The 17,626-nt window shown below is 34.8% G+C and overlaps 1 protein-coding gene across 15 annotated transcripts in view; it reads left to right on the top strand.

Annotated features, from left to right (window-relative positions):
- MIA2 (MIA SH3 domain ER export factor 2) overlaps window positions 1-17,626 on the top strand; it is a 112,456-nt gene that overhangs the window by 76,286 nt on the left and 18,544 nt on the right. For 10 of the 15 annotated variants that reach the window (XM_014589282.2, XM_006152340.3, XM_014589281.2 and 7 more), the window contains 6 exons: window positions 4,490-4,591; window positions 5,661-5,721; window positions 6,512-6,547; window positions 11,071-11,138; window positions 12,720-12,802; window positions 14,431-14,559. In XM_014589282.2, coding sequence (XP_014444768.1) covers window positions 4,490-4,591; window positions 5,661-5,721; window positions 6,512-6,547; window positions 11,071-11,138; window positions 12,720-12,802; window positions 14,431-14,559 — 479 coding nt within the window. The remainder of the gene's footprint in view (window positions 1-4,489; window positions 4,592-5,660; window positions 5,722-6,511; window positions 6,548-11,070; window positions 11,139-12,719; window positions 12,803-14,430; window positions 14,560-17,626) is intronic. The other 5 variants (XM_006152342.3, XM_006152341.3, XM_027773385.1 and 2 more) reach the window with 1 other exon arrangement.

Here is a 17,626-nt window from a genome sequence, read left to right as displayed (position 1 = left end):
AGTTGTCTTCCAGAAGAGTTATTGAAAAAGTGATACATACAAGTAAAGAGAGAGGCCACTGAGTTCCATTTATCAGCTCATAAAGTTTTTGACAATAGGGAGCATAGATTCTATTCAGGATTGGATTAAGGAAGGGTCTCCTGCAGATCCACAAGTGTAGGTGAGTCTCCAGGGAATGCAGTTTCAGGAAAGCAGTTCTGGTATGCAGGGATGATTATCAGCTGATGCGGCACAGCAGTCATCTTGTAGTTACCAGGAATGGTGTTGTGGGGATCTGTAGTGTGAGTTGTCCTTGGGTATCTGGCTTCCTTAAGAATGGCAGAGTAGTTCTTGTTTTCCCCTGAGGTAATGCAGGGCTGGTAATTATCATCTTCTCAAGTTGCAAGTTCTTCAACCTTGTTTTCGGCCTCATGGCCATCCAGCGCTGGAGAGGCCAGGGAGGCCCCCCCCCCAGGGGGGGGGCAGGCCATTCCAGCGGCAGGGGTGGGGAGCCCCCGGCCGAGGGGCCCCCCCCCAGGGGGGTGGGCGGCTGCACAGCAGGGGCGGGGAGCCCCCGGCAGCCCAGTCTGCTTTAACTACTAGTACATAATCAGCAAATTATTGCCTTAAGCTTCCTAGTACTAGCAGGCTAGCTTAGGAAATTTGAGTGGACATGCTTGATTGAACCTATTCCACCTCTGATGTAGTAAAAACGATTCTTCTCCCCAGTGCAAATTGCCCCATTATTTCTCGTCTTGGTAAATGGTAGTGTCATCTGCTCTTTGCAGCTGCTCAAGACATATTTACTTCTTTATACTATATTGCATTCATTTTATCATTAAATCTTACCTGCTTTCCTACAGCTTGAATCTGACCACTTTTTACTACCTTCCACACTACTGCTCTGATCTCTGCCGTCATCACTTGTACCTGGTTTATTACACAAGCCTCTTGCGTGGTATTCCTCTTTCCATTCCTAACCACCTCATTGGTTTTTCTCTGTAACACCTAGGTTGACATTTAAAAAATAAATTGTGGGAGGCCAACAGGTGGTGTGATGGTTAAGGTGCTGATTTCCCACATGGTTGACTGCAGTTTGAGTCCTGGACCTGGCAGCTTGAAAATTATAACAAACAAATAGATAAATAAATAAGTAAATGTTAATAAAAAATAAATTGTGGGTATTACCACTCTCTAGCTTGGAACTCTCAGGGCCTTTGTGTCATGCTTAGAATTAAAAAAAAAATATTTTAATTGCCAGAGAGTACATGCAGTGGCCAGAGAGAGAGAGAAAGCTCCCTGCAATGGGGTGTGGTCATGCCTTAATCCCTTCTCCTTCATTCCTCCATTCTCTTGGGATTTAGGGCATGCATGCACATGTGCCCAGTATGTTTTACAACCTGCAGTTGGCTATGTGGGATTGAGTTCCCTTAACTACTAAACTGCACACTCAATTTGATACAAACCTTTTATCTTGGCCAACAAGACCCCATAGAATATCACAGCTGGCCACCTTTTTTAAATTTTAGCTTACTTAGTTTCTTTTTCCTTCATTACCCTCTAGCCATACTGGCCTTCTTGATCTTTAGCATGCCAAGTACATGTACACTTTAGGACCTTTTGTACTTTTTTTCTTGTGTTTGAAATAGTGTTCCTCTCTGTATTTTCATGGTTCAGTCCTTCATTTCATTTAGGTCTAGATTCAAATGTTGCCTCAGAGAATCTTTCTCTGGCTACTTTGAATAAAATAATACCTGCTACTCTTTATCCTCATTATCATAGGACAGAAAGGGTTTATTGTCCTTATTATTGCCTTCTGATGATGGGTTGTTTTTTTTTATTTTTAAATTCTTCACACATTATGTGTAAGCTCTGTGAAAGAATCGCTTAATTTTCTTCTGTAATCCCAGTGCCTTAAAACTATTTGAGCTACATGATTGCTCTTTATTAAACATTTATTGAGTATATGAATAACTATGTTTAGTGCCTGTATAAATTAGAGTGAAAGAGGGGCCAGCAGATGGCATTGTGGTTAAAAGTGTTGAACTCTCACATGGCCGATTGTGGTTTGAGTCTCGGACCTGGTGGCTTGTTTTCTCACTTTCCCTTTCTCTTTCTCTGTGTCTCTGATCAAACTGGAAAATAATAATAAATAAAATTAAATAAAATAATTCTTTAAAAAAATTAAAAAATTAGAGCAGAAGAGTGTGTGCATGTGTATGCTGCTACCTAAATGCATAGGTATACAGAATACCCTGGGGATATCTATCTGGAGACTTCAGATTTCCAGATACTGCTGAGGCATGTATTTTTCATCATAAGGTGCGATAGAATGTAACATACTTTTAGGCGCCTTTGGAAACTTAAAGCTATTAAAATTAATTCTCAGTCATAGATTCTGTATTTGCGAATTTGCCTATTTGCTAAAATTTATTTGTAATGCCAGAATCAGATCTTGCAGAGTTTTTGTAACCATTTATAGACATTCTTAGAAAGAAAATTTGAGTTACCTGAAGTGCACATTTCCCAGCTGAGCCTGAACAAAGCAGTACTCTGTCTTCTTGTTTTAGAACTCTGCCTTCTCATCTTAGCACTTATTCTGTAAGCAAGTTTCCTTTTTGTAGTATATCTAGTGTAGTATTTTTAAAATTAATTTATATTCATTCACTATATATCATTACAGCAAACAAAGTGAGATTTCCCATCCAGAATACACTGTAAATTGGCTCAATCAAGCACATCAACATACGTGTTATCATCAACAAATAATTTTCCATTTGTTTCCTGTATATTTTGTTATTTTTGCTATTCTCGATTCTCTATCTCCCACCATCTGCCGTGTCTCACCCTCCTTCCACACTGTCTCTGGTATCCATGGTTGCTTTCTATGCCTTTTCCCCCCATGTTATTTATTCGCTAATGAACTTAATTAATCTAAATATTCCCAGTAGCAAGAACTGCTGATATATACATATCCATGAACACAAGTCTGACTTTAGGCATAAGCCTCAGTGAGTAGAATGAACATACTATGAAGTAGGACCTAGCTGGGACTATATAGCTTACTGCAGTCATCAAATATGCATTTTTTTTTTAAATTTCGAGAAAAATAGTTTTCATGTTTTTTTTTTTTCTCCTGAGACTTTTTTTAAAAATTACTTAATTTACATTCATCCCCTAATCATCATCACAGCATACAGAAAGTGGTTTCCCATCCAGGATACACTGCATAGTGGCATAATCATGTATGTTATCATCAGTAATTTTCCAGTTCTAGTTTTGTATATATATATATATATACACACACACACACACACACACACACACACATTCGGACTCCAGATGTGTTTTCTTGTAATGTTCAATAAATATTTGGGGAGACCATTGTTATTAATGATACTATATGGAATAGTATGAGTATTTTAGTATAAAGGAATTACTTCTTGTGAGCTCTATACCTTGGTCTAATTACTTAATTTCTCTATACTTCATCTTCATATTTGTAATATATGAATGAAGTAGTAGCCTTCCTGTAGAGTTGTTAGAGTAACTAGATAATATATGTAAAAGCCTAAGAATAGTTTGTGGCACATATTAATGGCTCAGTAAGTTATCAGTTATTATTAAAAGAACTAGGAGTGGGGCCAGCAGGTGGTGTGGTGGATAAAGGTGCTGGATTCTCACATGACTGACCATGGTTCGAGTCTTGGACCTGCAGCTTGCTTTCTTGCTTTCCCTTTCTCTCTCTGGTTAAAAAAAAAATAAAAAACAACAACAACAAAAAACAATAACAACAACAAATGGAATTAAATAAATAATTCTTAAAAACAACAACAACAAAAGAAAACCGGGGTAGTAAGTTGGGTTAGTATTACTACAACTACTATTTCTTTGGGTTTGAGTCATTTTTTTCCAGAGGTTTTTGCTATAGGGCACACGTGACAGAAGGATTTGTCTCTTGGGATTTGGGGCATGCACACACATGCGCTAACCATGAATTTTTAGCCTCCAGGTCTGGGACTTGAACTGTGGTCAACTATGTGGAAGTCCAGCAATGTAACCATTACACCATCTGCTGTTGCTGAGTCTTTTTTTCTGGTTAACTGGCCTGGGAGTCTAATTATTTTAACAACCAACAAAAATTGCTGAAATATAATTCATTAGTTAGTGACTTATTGGAAATGTCTTTATATAAGGAAGGTTTGATGAATCGTATATTGTTATAGTAGTTTTTAATTGCTATTTACTTTTGATGATTCTTTATGATACATTCACATAGAAAACTCTTGAGACTGTTATATTAGTAGTAATGTACTAGACATGAGGTTTTACAATTTGAGTTTGTAGTGTTAAATTTCATACCAGGGTTACACAGGTACTTTTTTTTTCCATGCATGTGATATTTTTAGTGGTATTACAGAAATTGTTTCACCAGTTTTGATACAATTGAAAACATAATTGATTACTTTCTGGCATGTGCTAAAAAGAAATAAAACCCTTTTGTTTTAAGGAAATTAGCAGTAGAGGAAAATTACCGCTTAGAGAAAGAAGAGAAACTTTCCAAAGTAGATGAAAAGATCAGCCATGCAGCTGAAGAGCTGGAGACTTACAGGTATTAATTACATTTTCCTTTTTTTGAGGTGGGGGGAGGTATCTAAATACTAAATACAAAGAAAAAGATTAAAGCAATCAAAAATAAATAACATTTAACTTTACTAATTTTGATTTAAATTTTTTGCTGTTATGCAGCCAATTCAGAAAAATATAAAAAGGGAAATATACTTTTAGGATTTGAGATTTTAAAGTCTCTGATGTTTGAATATCAACAATTTGTCAAGAAATATATGAATAGGTGTTAATTTCAAGGCCTTTCCTCTTTGGTTCAAATAAGAAAGAATGTATATGGTATTAATGTGACAAGTGTTTCACAGAAGGAAGAGTTAGCCACAATTAGCGTTCTGAAGAAATGTTTATAAGACTATATAGGTCTAGTTTTTACCTTGGCTTGTGACTCATAGGATCCACCAAAATAATAGCCTAAAGAAAAAACAGGGCAAGATTCAGTAGTATCCCAAATATTATAGTTGTGATACTTCATTTTGCCTTAGGAAGAATACGATAGAATTTTATCTAAAAAACAAGTGATCTTCTTATTTTTACTTCATTTTAGGTTTATTTATTTATCTCTTCTATGAGAGAGAAAAAAAAAAGAGAGAAAATCCCCAACAGAGTCCTCAAGCCATGGTTTATCCCTAATCCAGGATAGCTGGATCACGGCACACATGTACTCAAGGAGTTTCTAGGGCACAAACCCAGGATATTTTCCATCTGTCCAGTTGCACCACCTCCGTCACCTGTCCTTACAAAGGTTGCTAATTAAGATTACACAAACTTGAGTAAATCTTCCAGAGTTATGCTTCTAAAAAGATAGAAATAACAATGTACCATATAAATCTTTGTATGAACTTTGGTTTAGATAAACCCAAGTGGTAGTACTCCTAAAGCTTAATTAATGTTAAAGTTAGTTTGGAAAAAATATACTTTAAAACTTCTCAAAGGTGATTATTTCTTAAACATGGAGTTCTGCAGTTATGTTTTACATTATGTAAAACACTCAGGTTAGTTTATATAATCATTTACTATTATATACTAACTGTAGAATAATTACTTGTCTCTTATAGAAAGCGAGCCAAAGATCTTGAAGAAGAATTGGAGAGAACTATTCATTCTTATCAAGGGCAGGTGTGTGTGTGTGTAACTTATACACAGTTTGTTTAAGTTGATGGAGAAATATAACTACTGACCAGTTATATACCTTACTTGAGATATCGCATGTGGCTATGGAACATTTCCAGGAAGCTAAAGATTCTGAGATAAGAACTCTTAAAGTTGCCATGTGTCCCGAAGATGCTACTTTGGGAATGTAGATTGTATTGCATAAATACACATATATTGAAATAAAGACAAAGCAGCATTGGTTCAAGCTTTTATTTGTATACTGGCATCATATTTAGTCAGGCTTATTACCTGATACTTGGCAGCTCTCATTATAGTTAATTATTGTATAAAGTATAAGTTTAATAGACAGTTTTTTCTTAATTGCCAGAGGGCGTGTGTACTTTCCAGAGACAGAAGGAGGAGGAGATAGCATCCTCCATGGGGCATGGTCATACCTCAGTCCCTTTGGGGCACGCTTACACGTACACCATCATGTTTATCAAGCCCCCGGCACCAGGACTGGAACCGTGGTTGTTCGTGAGGAATCTGGTTTTCCTTAACAACTGGGCTATGGTATAGGCCCTAGATAAAACTTTGATTGTTTTTATATTCAGTTTTTATTTTAAAAGTATCATAGAGAAAGTAAATCATGTGTACATAAAAATTTGCTTTAAAATATTATTTAACAACTCTTCAAATATGCTTAGGGTATTTTTGAGCTCATGAGTTAAATGCACTAAATCATAGTGGTATTTGTGATTTTTTAAAAAATAAAATAGTCATCACTGGTATTTTTTATAACTTTCTTTTTCAGATTATGTCCCATGAGAAAAAAGCACATGATAATTGGGTAAGTCTTAAATTTTTTAAAAGATTTTTTGTCAAACTGCTTTTTTCCTTTCAGAAGATACTCTGCTCACTTATATTAGGTGCAAATAAAGATAGTGTTTTAAAAAATCAGTTTCTTTTAAGGAATTTTTGTTTTACTAGTAGAAAACTTATGTTCTTTTGAACTAATGCTTATTCAACAGTTATTCACAAAATTGAATGTTTCCTTCTCTGTTTTCAGTGCATTGCTTCTTGGTTGAAAGGAACTTCCACTCTCTTTGGGAGGGGTGATAAAGATTTTCCTAGATTCGTGTTTTAGGTGACTGGATTGCCACTAATTAGTTGTGGACAAGCTATGCAAATTCTCTGGGCTTATTTGCCTATTTGTAAAACAGTTGGATTGGATTTAGTGATATCTAAAATACCTTCTAGTTCTAAAAGTCATACAGTCCTTTTATCTGATTTTTCAGTGTTGAGTTACTTGATACATATAGAAAAAATCATTATGAGAAATATTAATAGTAGGGCCTTGCTTTAGAGGAACTGTATGAAGAAGTGAGAAAGTTGCAAATTTTGGCTGATTTTAGGAAACAATTCTCTAACATGTATATTACTGTTGTAATAGCCGCCCTTTGTAGTGCTTGTCACTAGCTGTCTTCAAAGGGAGGTGGTTAGCACAGTTAGTTACTATATGGGATCTGGAGTCAGCTTGTCTTGGTATCCTGCTTTCATTACCTACCACCAACTTCCTAATCTTTAAGATACAGCGAATATCTTTTCATAGGGTTATTGTAATGATTAAATGGTTCATGTAAGATTGTTGCTAAGTGCTGACAAACATTCAGTGACTTTTAACTGCGATTTTTGTTGTTGTTATTCTGAAGATGGGTAGATATTTCTAGGACATTGTAGAGTGAGTGATTAAGTATGTTGAATGCAAGATCCTTTCCACTTCCAAGATTCTGTATGTTTTAATATTGAGGAGTCAAGTGAAGATTTATATTGAATTAAGCTGGTCTTGAAGATGAAGTTAGTCTTCTTCACTACTTCTTACAGCTTTTAAAATACTTAGATGCAGATTAATTTTTAAAGACAGAGAAGATGTTTATTAAAGTCTCTTGTGCTCTAGGAACTGTACTTAAAGGCATTTTACATATATTACTCATTCATTTAACTCAATAACTCTATAAAATAGGTATTATAACCCCAGATTTACAGATGAAGAAATAGCCCAAGGTCACATGATTAGGAAGAAAATGGCAGAGACTGATATTCTTATCTTACAGATTCTAAGTCTTACACATTTTTTTTGTTACTGTACATCGAGTGTCTTGTTAAGTAAATATGAAACTGCCTTTCAGTGGGACAAGCAGATAGCATAATGGTTACATTGCTGGACTCCCACATAGTTGACTGCGGTTTGAGTCCCAGAACTGGTTGCTTAAAACTCACGCCAGGGGGACCAGCAGTTAGTGTAATAGCTATGTCACAGGACTCCCATGTAGTCGACCGCGGTTCGCATCTCAGACCTGGTGGCTTAAAACTCACGCTGGGTGCGTGTGCGTGCATGCCCAAGATCCCGAGAGGAGAATGGAGGAGAAGGGATTGTGGCGTGGCCATCCCCCCTGGTGGGTGATTTCTCGCTTTCTGTCTCTCTGTCTCTGTCTGTCTGGCGAGCGCATGCGCCCTATAGCAAAAACCTCTCAAAAAAACCCAAAAAAACCAAAACAAAAACACCTCACACCAGGCATGTGTGCATGCCCAAAATCCCAAGAGGAGAATGGAGGAGAAGGGATTGCAATGTGACCATCCCACTCGGAGAGTGATTTCTTGCTTTCTGTCTCTCTATGGCTTTCTGATGGGTGCACGCACCCTATAGCAAAAAATTTCTCTCTAAAAGGAAAAAAGAAAAGAAACTGACTTTCAGTTAAAACATGCAGAAAATAATATCCTTGATGTCTGAGTGATGATACATTTTACAGATTTTATAACATAATACGTATTAAAAGTTTAAACCATATGGAAAGTTACAAACTACCACTTTATCAGATACTTTTTCGAATACATTTGGACACAAAAGCATGTTTACTTAGTGTAGATTTATTTTTAATGAGTGTTTCATGATTTATAAAAACCTTTATTCGATATTCTTTAGTTGTTTGCTTTTTTACCTTTATAATGTCAGATAGTACTTTTTTCATTGAATATTTCTTAGTTCTATCTTAATTAGATTTATTCTTTTCTTCTTTTGAACTCATGTAGTACTTTGCTTTTATGTGTCCACTGTGGAAGGTATCCTAGTCTTTGCTGTGGTCATTTATATTTGTCCTTACCAAAAGATTTAAGTTCCATAAGAATAAGAGCTATTTTTTTTCCCTTTAATACTTGTGTGTAGCAGAATGCTTTGCATATTCTAAGTATTTACTATTTGAATACAGAGTTTTATAGCACTGTGAAATTGCAGTTTTACCTATCTTTTGGGTAAAGCTTTTCAAAAATCTTTAATCACTTCCCATTGATATATATATAATGTTGTTAATTAAATTAAGAGTAAATATGGTATACTGTAGTGTACTGAAAGCATTTAGGAGTAATTTTGGCTCTGCATTGTTAGCAATTAAATGAGTTTATATGTTTTATGAACTAAAATTGTTATTGGTGTAACATTCTTTTTTTGTTAGTACAAAATTGATATGATGACATACTGGAAAAATATAGATTCAGTCTTTTTTGATAGCAAATGCTAAAATATATTTAAATTATTTTTATGTATATAATTTATTCTGTGGCCAGTTAAAGTCAGTTAGTATTTATATATTTTACATACTTTTTTTTGGCCAGTTGTGTGGTTCACAATTTTAAGTGAACACAAATCTGATAATGTAGTACCTTTTACTTATACAAAATTATGGCTATAGACTAAGTCAATTTACCTACCTTTGTATGATAGATAGATTTACCCTAGTGGATTGCATTAGTTTGGCCAGTCTGCAGCGTCCACAGGAAGACTGGGAGACGTGCAATATATGGTACAAGCTTAACCTTTGACCACAGCTGTTTGGAGATATTTTATGTTCTTGGTATTCAATGTAAGGTTTGTTTTCTACAACACATATACTCTGATTTGTTGTTGTTTTTAGTTTTTTTTTGTTTTTTGTTTTTTTGTTGTTGTTGTAGGGTACTCACATTCACCAGAGAGAGACAGAAAGAGAGAGAACGTGAGAAATCACTCTCCAGAAGTAATGGCCACACTGTAATCTCTTTTTCTCCAGTCTCCTCTCTGGATTTTGGGCACATGCACATATGTGTGGTATGGTTTACACGCTGCTGGGTCCAGAACTTGAACCACACAGTTAGACATGTGGAGTCCAGTGCCTTAACCTCCATACCACCTACTGTCCCTGCACTCTGACTTTTTTTTTTTTGGAGAGGTTTTTTCGCTATAGGGCGTGTGCGCTCGCCAGACAGACAGAGAGAGACATAGAGACAGAAAACGAGAAATCACCCCCCAGGGGGGATGGTCACGCCGCAATCCCTTCTCCTCCATTCTCCTCTCGGGATCTTGGGCACGTACGCACACGCGCCCGGCGTGAGTTTTAAGCCACCGGGTCCGGGACGTGAACCGCGGTCGACTACATGGGAGTCCAGCGACATAGCCATTACGCTAACTGCTGGTTCCCCCTGCACTCTGACTTTTAACCTTTTATTTTATTACATAAAAAATAGCATTAATGGGGACTGGCAGGTGGCGTGGTGATTAAGGACACCGGACTCCCACAAGACTGACTATGGTTCAAATCCCAGACCTAGCAGCTTGCTTTCTCACTTTCCCTCTCTCTTTCTCTGATCCAATTTAAATAATAATGATAATGATAATAAATAAAAGTTAAATAACATAATTCTTTGGAAAAAAATAGTGTTAAGCAAATACAAAAGACTTAGAGTAATATGATTTGATGATGCTTATACTTTTTATTTATTTATTTCTTGTGTTTTTCTTATATATTTTACTTATTTTTCCCCACCCTTGACTTCCTCCCTCTCACCCTCAGATGTGCCATGTCATTGATTATATTCTGGTATTCCCCCAAAATGACCTATACTGCCATTCTGGGAAACTATTTGAGACTTTATGGTTTCACAAAATAATAGTGATTTTTCTCCAGAGATGATTACCTTTTTCCATAGCCAGTGCTGCCATGAATAGTGAGTGACCTGTGGTCTCCATTCCCATGGTCCTGAGCTTGAGTCCTCTTACATAGCTCCTATCAAGTTATTTGGATATTTACAGCACCAAATAATGCTCCTCATTGGTTTCACATCTGATAGCAACATTCATTTACAAATACATGATTAAGTGCCAGCTTTAACTCATTCTTTTTAAAAAATAATTCCCTTATTTGTAACATAAATGCTTTACATTGAGCTTACTGAATTGGATACTTAAGTGACTGTGATATTGTATGCCATCATTGTGATATTTCTGCTTATTTTTCACCTTAATTTTATATAAATGCATTTTTAAAGTGTATTATTTTCTTTAAGTTGGCAGCTCGAACTGCTGAGAGAAATCTCAATGATTTAAGGAAAGAAAATGCTCACAACAGGCAAAAGTAAGTATCCTAGTAGAAATATTTTAAAAACTGTAGTTGCTACATTTATTGCTAGTTGTTATTTTAGTAATACTTTTCTAAGAATAAATAAGAAAACTTGCAGTGAATCCAGAGTATTATGTGGAATATCTATTAATTTTAATAAGAGTAGTTATTCTTGTTTGAAACACTTGTTTTAGGCCACTAAAATGGCACTTGAAGACCACTGTTCACAGATTCTGCTGTAAAAAGAATAAGTTAAAAAAATTTTTTTTGTAAATAGCATAGGTAGAAGAAGTTAGAAGGGATGGAAAGAGAAAGTATGAATCATTGTCATAGTAATGCTCCGAGTATCAGAGTTTTTTTAATGGAGTAGATAGAATAAATGTTTATTATCTCTCATCTTCAGTGCCATTATTTTATAAAAAGAGAATGAAAGAAGAATAAGTGTATAAAGGGATGCTTTTTTATGAGGATGGTAACAGTCTTCTTAGAGTATTATAATTTCTTGCCAGAGTGTACTTTTTTGTTTGTTTGTAACAATAATTTTACTTAACTTTATTTATTTATTTGTTCACATTTGACCAGAGAGGGATAGAGAGAGAGGAAGAGAGGAAGGAATATTTAACTTTACTTTAATTTGACTGCCCGAATGTACTGTTAATGTACAATATTAGTTTTAGTCTTACTTGTCTTTTCTATTCTCAGAAATTAAAATTAACTGATTAAATGTCTTATTTCAGATCTGGTGATCAAGAATTAGAAATAAAACTGTTTTAAGATGTTACCTTTTTTTTTTTTCTTTTTTTAAAGAGGTTTTTGCCTTTGGGCACGTGTGCTTCCTGAAGAGAGAGAGACAGAAACAGTGAAAGGGAAAGTGAGAAATCACCCCCCAGGAGGCATGGCCATGCACACACACGTGCCTAGCTGATTTTTAAGCTACCACATCTGGGACTTGAACCATGGTTGGCTATGTGGGAGTCATTGATGTAACTGCTCTGCCATCTGTTGACCTAGCATGTCAGCATGTCACATTTTTAAGAGAAGAAGCTTAAGAATAAAGTAAAAAAAAAAAAAAAAAAAAAAGAATAAAGTAATAAGGATAAGTTAATGGGATTTCCAATTTTATGTAATGATGGAACTCATGGTTTACATTACAGTGAAACACATTTATGATTTAGAGCCAGGAACTCTGTGTTAATGCTGGCACTTATATTTTCAGTAAATAATTTAAATTCCTAGTCTGTTTCCTTTGTTGTAAAATGATAGACTTGTACTTGGAACATTGTAAGGCCTCTTCTATTTCAAAACTTTGGATTCTGTGATACAGCACTTACCATGGTATAGTTTCAAAGAAGAAAAACAATTCTAAACCTTAGCAAAACATTATTATCCCTTAGTAACAAGAAATGTTTAAGTTATACCAAAATATGTAGAGGGATATATAGAAAGGTATTTTGGTCAGAATAATTTTAGAGGATCTGTTTCTCTCATGAAGATGTTGACATAGTGAATAATAGTTTGTACTTGGCGGCATTTTTCTTGGAATGTGGGTACTTCACTTGGAAAAATAACTTAGAAATGTTTGTTCTTTATTTGCAGATTAACTGAAACAGAGTTAAAATTTGAACTTTTAGAAAAAGATCCTTATGCACTTGATGTTCCAAATACAACATTTGGCAGAGGTAGTTTTTAAATTTTTAATCCCTCATTTAAAAACATACTATTATGTATATATGTTGCACATATAGTTTACATTAATGTAAATTAACACTAGTATTTTAAAATATTTTATATTTTGGAGTCAAGGTTCAACTCTAAGTTCTCTCACAAACTCCCAAGTTTCTGGGTTTTGTTTCCATAGCAGCAGTAAAACTTATTGCTGCTTCCTTTTCTCTGTGGGATTTTGTAAGATGGTATATATTTAACATCTTGAGCTCTTTGGAAAGGGAAGTGATTGGCATATAGTAATGTACTCCTTAACTGTTTTTTAGGAGAATGAAAGATTAAGGTTTGTTTCAGTGGTATAACATTGCAACTGTTTACATTTTTACTGTACTTTAGGGAATTTGCTTGAATTAGAAAAATAAGAATTAAAATAGTCACTTTTTAATTATTTAAAAATATTAACTTAAAAGATGAGAAAAACAATCTGAATTTTGATTGCTTTAGGTATCCCAAAGGGAGGACCAATTTTTTGTAGATGTGTTTAATATTTCTGCCCATTCTTTGTCAAATTAGTATCTTTAATCTCAGACTATTCCAAATAGTTTAAATTTTTGAAAATAATTTTGGTCAAATTGGAGCTAAGCTTCTGAGTCAATGAAAATAAATCTGATTTTATATAGGTAAAGTTGCATTTTAATAACATTTAGAAAGGTATAAATACTACTATTGAAGGCCATATTTGATTAAAATGAGACTATCTATGTCTTCATTAAAAAAAAAACAGATATATATGAATCTAAAGTAGTAACAAAATTTGGAGTGGGGGGGAAGCATACAAAATGAATTTTTGTTGGAACCCAATACTAAAGTCCCAAGGAGGATAAATAATGCTTTTTCCCCCCTGTAACTGATATATGATTAGCTACATTCAATACAAATTAATCTGTGTAAAAGGTACATTTTGGTGGTGTTAAAGTTTGCTTGTTTTGGTGGTGTTTTTGTTTATCTTTTGCAGTGTAGTTATTATTTGGGAATGGTAAAGTTTGTAAAATGATAAGGCTCTTATTTATATGAATTATAGATTAAGTGATTTATTTGATGAGTTAATGTGTATAAATGGACTTTTTACTAGTAAAGTATCAAAAGTAATTTCTGAGGATTCAGAGTATATTATATGTTTTTCTACTTTCAACTTCTGAGCTTTATTCAAATAATTCATGGCCCAACACAGTCTGGCTGTTTTAAAATCGAGCACTTCCGTGTTGTTACCCTCACCAGCTGAAATGTCTGGAAGCATACTGCCATTAAAGCCAAACCAAACAGACTTCATGTCCCTCCTTTAATTCCAAAGTATATCAACAGTATCCTTGGCTTAATATGTATGATTAGTTAAGTGTATTAATTATCAAGAGGATAATATTTTTATTTACTGTGTATTTTGTAGACAAACTTTTAAAATGCTGGGGTCCATATTTAATTATATCATATATTAGCAAAAACTAAAGGCATAGTTAGAGTCCAGGACCTGGATTAAATATAAATTGGTAATACGGTGACCTGATGGTAATTGCTGAAATGGAGTTCTAACTCTATAGTGTAGCTAACTGAAACAATGAATTTAAATATGCTGTTTTAATTATTCCAGAGCATTCCCCATATGGTCCCTCACCATTGGGTCGGCCTTCATCTGAAACGAGAGCTTTTCTCTCTCCTCCAACTTTGTTGGAGGGTCCACTCAGACTCTCACCTTTGCTTCCAGGGGGAGGAGGAAGAGGTATATTGTTTAAACATCTTTATTACTCTAGATTTCTTCCTTACTCTATATTTTCATCTCAATCTACCTTTAAAATGATTTGTAAAATAAACATTTGGAAAATACAGGCATTCCTTGTACTTATTGTTGGATTTTTTTCTTTTTTTCAAAAGGAGTTCGCTAATATATAATTTTAATATATTTTTCTCTTAGAAACAGTGTTATGCTAGATTACATTTTGGTCAAGGACTTGTATATTTTTTAATTGCATATTTTTTACTAAAGCAGTATATTATATAGAACTTTATAAAGAATACATAAAAATATTGGGTTGTCGGAAAAGTCATGATGCATTTTTGCATAGAAAAAACAGAAAAAAAAAAGTCATGACTTTTCTGACGGCCCAATACAATAACAGTATATAACCTAGAAAAAAATTATATTTTGGCGAAACATTATTAGAAGTTAGAATTTTTTATACCCTTTTTTTCCTTTTATTATTAAGATCTTTTTATTGTTGAAATTTAAAAAGTGAAAACTTTTTTTTTTTTGAGTCAAGCAATTTAAAAGTGATCTTAAAACAGAGTTCTGATAGAAACTTTCAAGGATACCTAAATTAATTTGTTAATCTTTGAGAAACTAACCAAGGATTGTCTGCTTTGTTCTCCCCTTACATGTTTCTGAGATTCTCATAGCCAGCTCAAGCCTAAGCATTAGCTGTTGATCTTTCTACATTTACCTCATCAGCATCACCTGTGTGTTACAAAGTGCTCTAGTTTCTTTGAAAATGTCCTTTTTTTAACTCTCTCATCATTCTTTTTTTTGTCAAGTTGCTTTAAAGTTTTCCTTTCCTAAAGTTTATGGCAAAATTTCAAGTGTAGAGGCCTACTTATTTCCAAATTAAAAAATCTATGATTTTCGGTTTTGAGTACACGTTTTAGAAGAACTGATGACATGGGACCAGCAGATGGAATAATGGTTATGTTGCTGGTCTCCCACAGTTGACTGCGATTTGAGTCCCAGTCTGGTGGCTTAAAACTCACGCTGGGCGCACATGTGTGCGTATGTGCGTGTGCGTGTGCGTGCATGCCCAAAATCCAGAGAGGAGAATGGAGGAGAAAGGAATACGTTGTGGCCATCCCCCCTAGGGGTGATTCCTTACTTTCTGTCTGGCGAGCGCACATGTCCTATAGCAAAAGTCTCTCTTTTTTTTAAAGAAGAGCTGATGACAGTCTTCAGCACCGAAATATCTCCATCCTCTGTATCAGTGATTTTAGCAGATTGAATGTGACAGTAGGAGCATAGAGAATGAGACTGAATAAAACATGAAACTAAACCCAACATACCAAAGCTCGTAACAACCACTTGGATATTACTTATTTGACTAGTCTCTCAGGGATCTTTGGATTTCTCAGATGAAGCTGCCATTATTCTAAATATTTTGTAACAGTCCTTTAAATTTGCCTTCAAAGAATGTGGTAAAATTAATTAATTTTATTGTAATGAGATACTTTCCTTTTGCCTGTATCTTGTTCGTATACCCATTCTCCATCCTTGGTTCATTCCTCTTAGAATTGTTCCTTTGTCTCTCAGTCCCCCATAGATTGGGCCCATAGCCTGGGGTCACTTTAGAGAGAATGTTTGCTTGTGTTGATTTTGAAGTATTAATAGAAGTTCCCAGAGTAAGGGACTGTATTGCAGACAGGTACTCGGAGCCTTAGGGGAACTTTGCATGGAGCACTCCTTGAAGGGACTCATTTGAAATTTACATGTCTGCTATAAACTTAGGGCTTAGTGCTCTAAGTACATTTTTCCAACTTTTTTTTTTTTAACCTTGATTTACACTAACAAATATGTTTTGATCATCGAAATCAGTTACATGAAATAGTGTTTACCACTACAGTCTTGATGACTTCTGATATTTCTATTTTATTAAAAAATGCTGATTAAGATGAAGTCAATTTCACTTACCACAAATGAGTAGTAGTTACCAGTCTGGAAATCAGTTCCCTAGGAATAAGAATGTAGTTGGCTAAACTGCAAATGTGAATCATTGGTAACTTAATGACATAAGTCAAGGATTGCTTGTAGTCAATTAAATATTTGGAATAAGAATAAAAATTACCTTTAATTTCTCCTCTCCTATTTAAATTACTTTCCTCTTCCTATTTAATTGCTTTCAAAGTACAGTGTGTTTAGACTACTTACAAGGATGTTTTGCTATGCATTTTAAAAAGCCACAAAGTTTGAGGTAAGTAGTCAGCAGGCCTTGGTTTGGGCAGAAAAATTCTATAATGTACCAAAGAAGGATGAAGAATGCCTTTCTTTTTATTTCCTTATCTTTTTAAAATTGAAAGTTTGTATAAGACAGGTCTCAGATAAGATTGACTATCAGGAAAACAGGTTTTTTTTTTTTAGAGTAAATTGTATATAGTTTTCAGTCTGAATGAAAAACTTTAACCTTTAGTATTTTCAGATCTGTAGTTTTCACCTAGTAGTGGTTGGCCTATAGCTTTGGTCCTCTGGAATTAAGCAGCTGGGAGAAACCCTTTGAATGTTTCCTTTAAAGCTCTGTTCTTCAGTCCAGATGGACTCCACCTAACTGACTCCAGCTCATTTTCTGCTTGTGCAGCTTTCTCCTAATAAACTAATTAGAAGGATGAACAAGCTAGAAGAGAAGATTTGGGGCATTTAATAGAATATGCAACCATAAAGAAAAATAGTAATTGAACTTCTGACATAAGTTGATCTCTTTACTATACAAAAGAAAGTCAATAGAAAAAAATTTTTTTAAAGATTATATTTTTGGACCAGCAGATGGTGTAATGGTTACATTGCTGGACTCCCATGTAGTTGACCACGATTCAAGTCCTTGACCTGGTGGCTTGAAATTCACACAGGGTATGAGTGTGCCCAAGATCCCAGAGGAGAATGGAGAAGAAGGGATTGTGGTGTGGCCATCACCTTGTGTGGGGGTGGGGGGAGGGGGTGATTTCTCGCTTTCTGTTTCTCTTTCTCACTCTGTCTGGAGAGTGCACACTCCCAATGGCAAAAATCTCTTAAAAAAAAAAAAAGGAAAAAAGATATT

The sequence above is a fragment of the Tupaia chinensis genome, unplaced genomic scaffold (assembly GCF_000334495.1).
Source record: "Tupaia chinensis unplaced genomic scaffold, TupChi_1.0 Scaffold000350_1, whole genome shotgun sequence".
In the NCBI taxonomy this organism is placed as follows: Eukaryota; Metazoa; Chordata; class Mammalia; order Scandentia; family Tupaiidae; genus Tupaia; species Tupaia belangeri.
The sequence above is the reverse complement of the archived record's forward strand: the minus strand, read 5'-3'. Positions and strand labels throughout refer to the sequence as shown.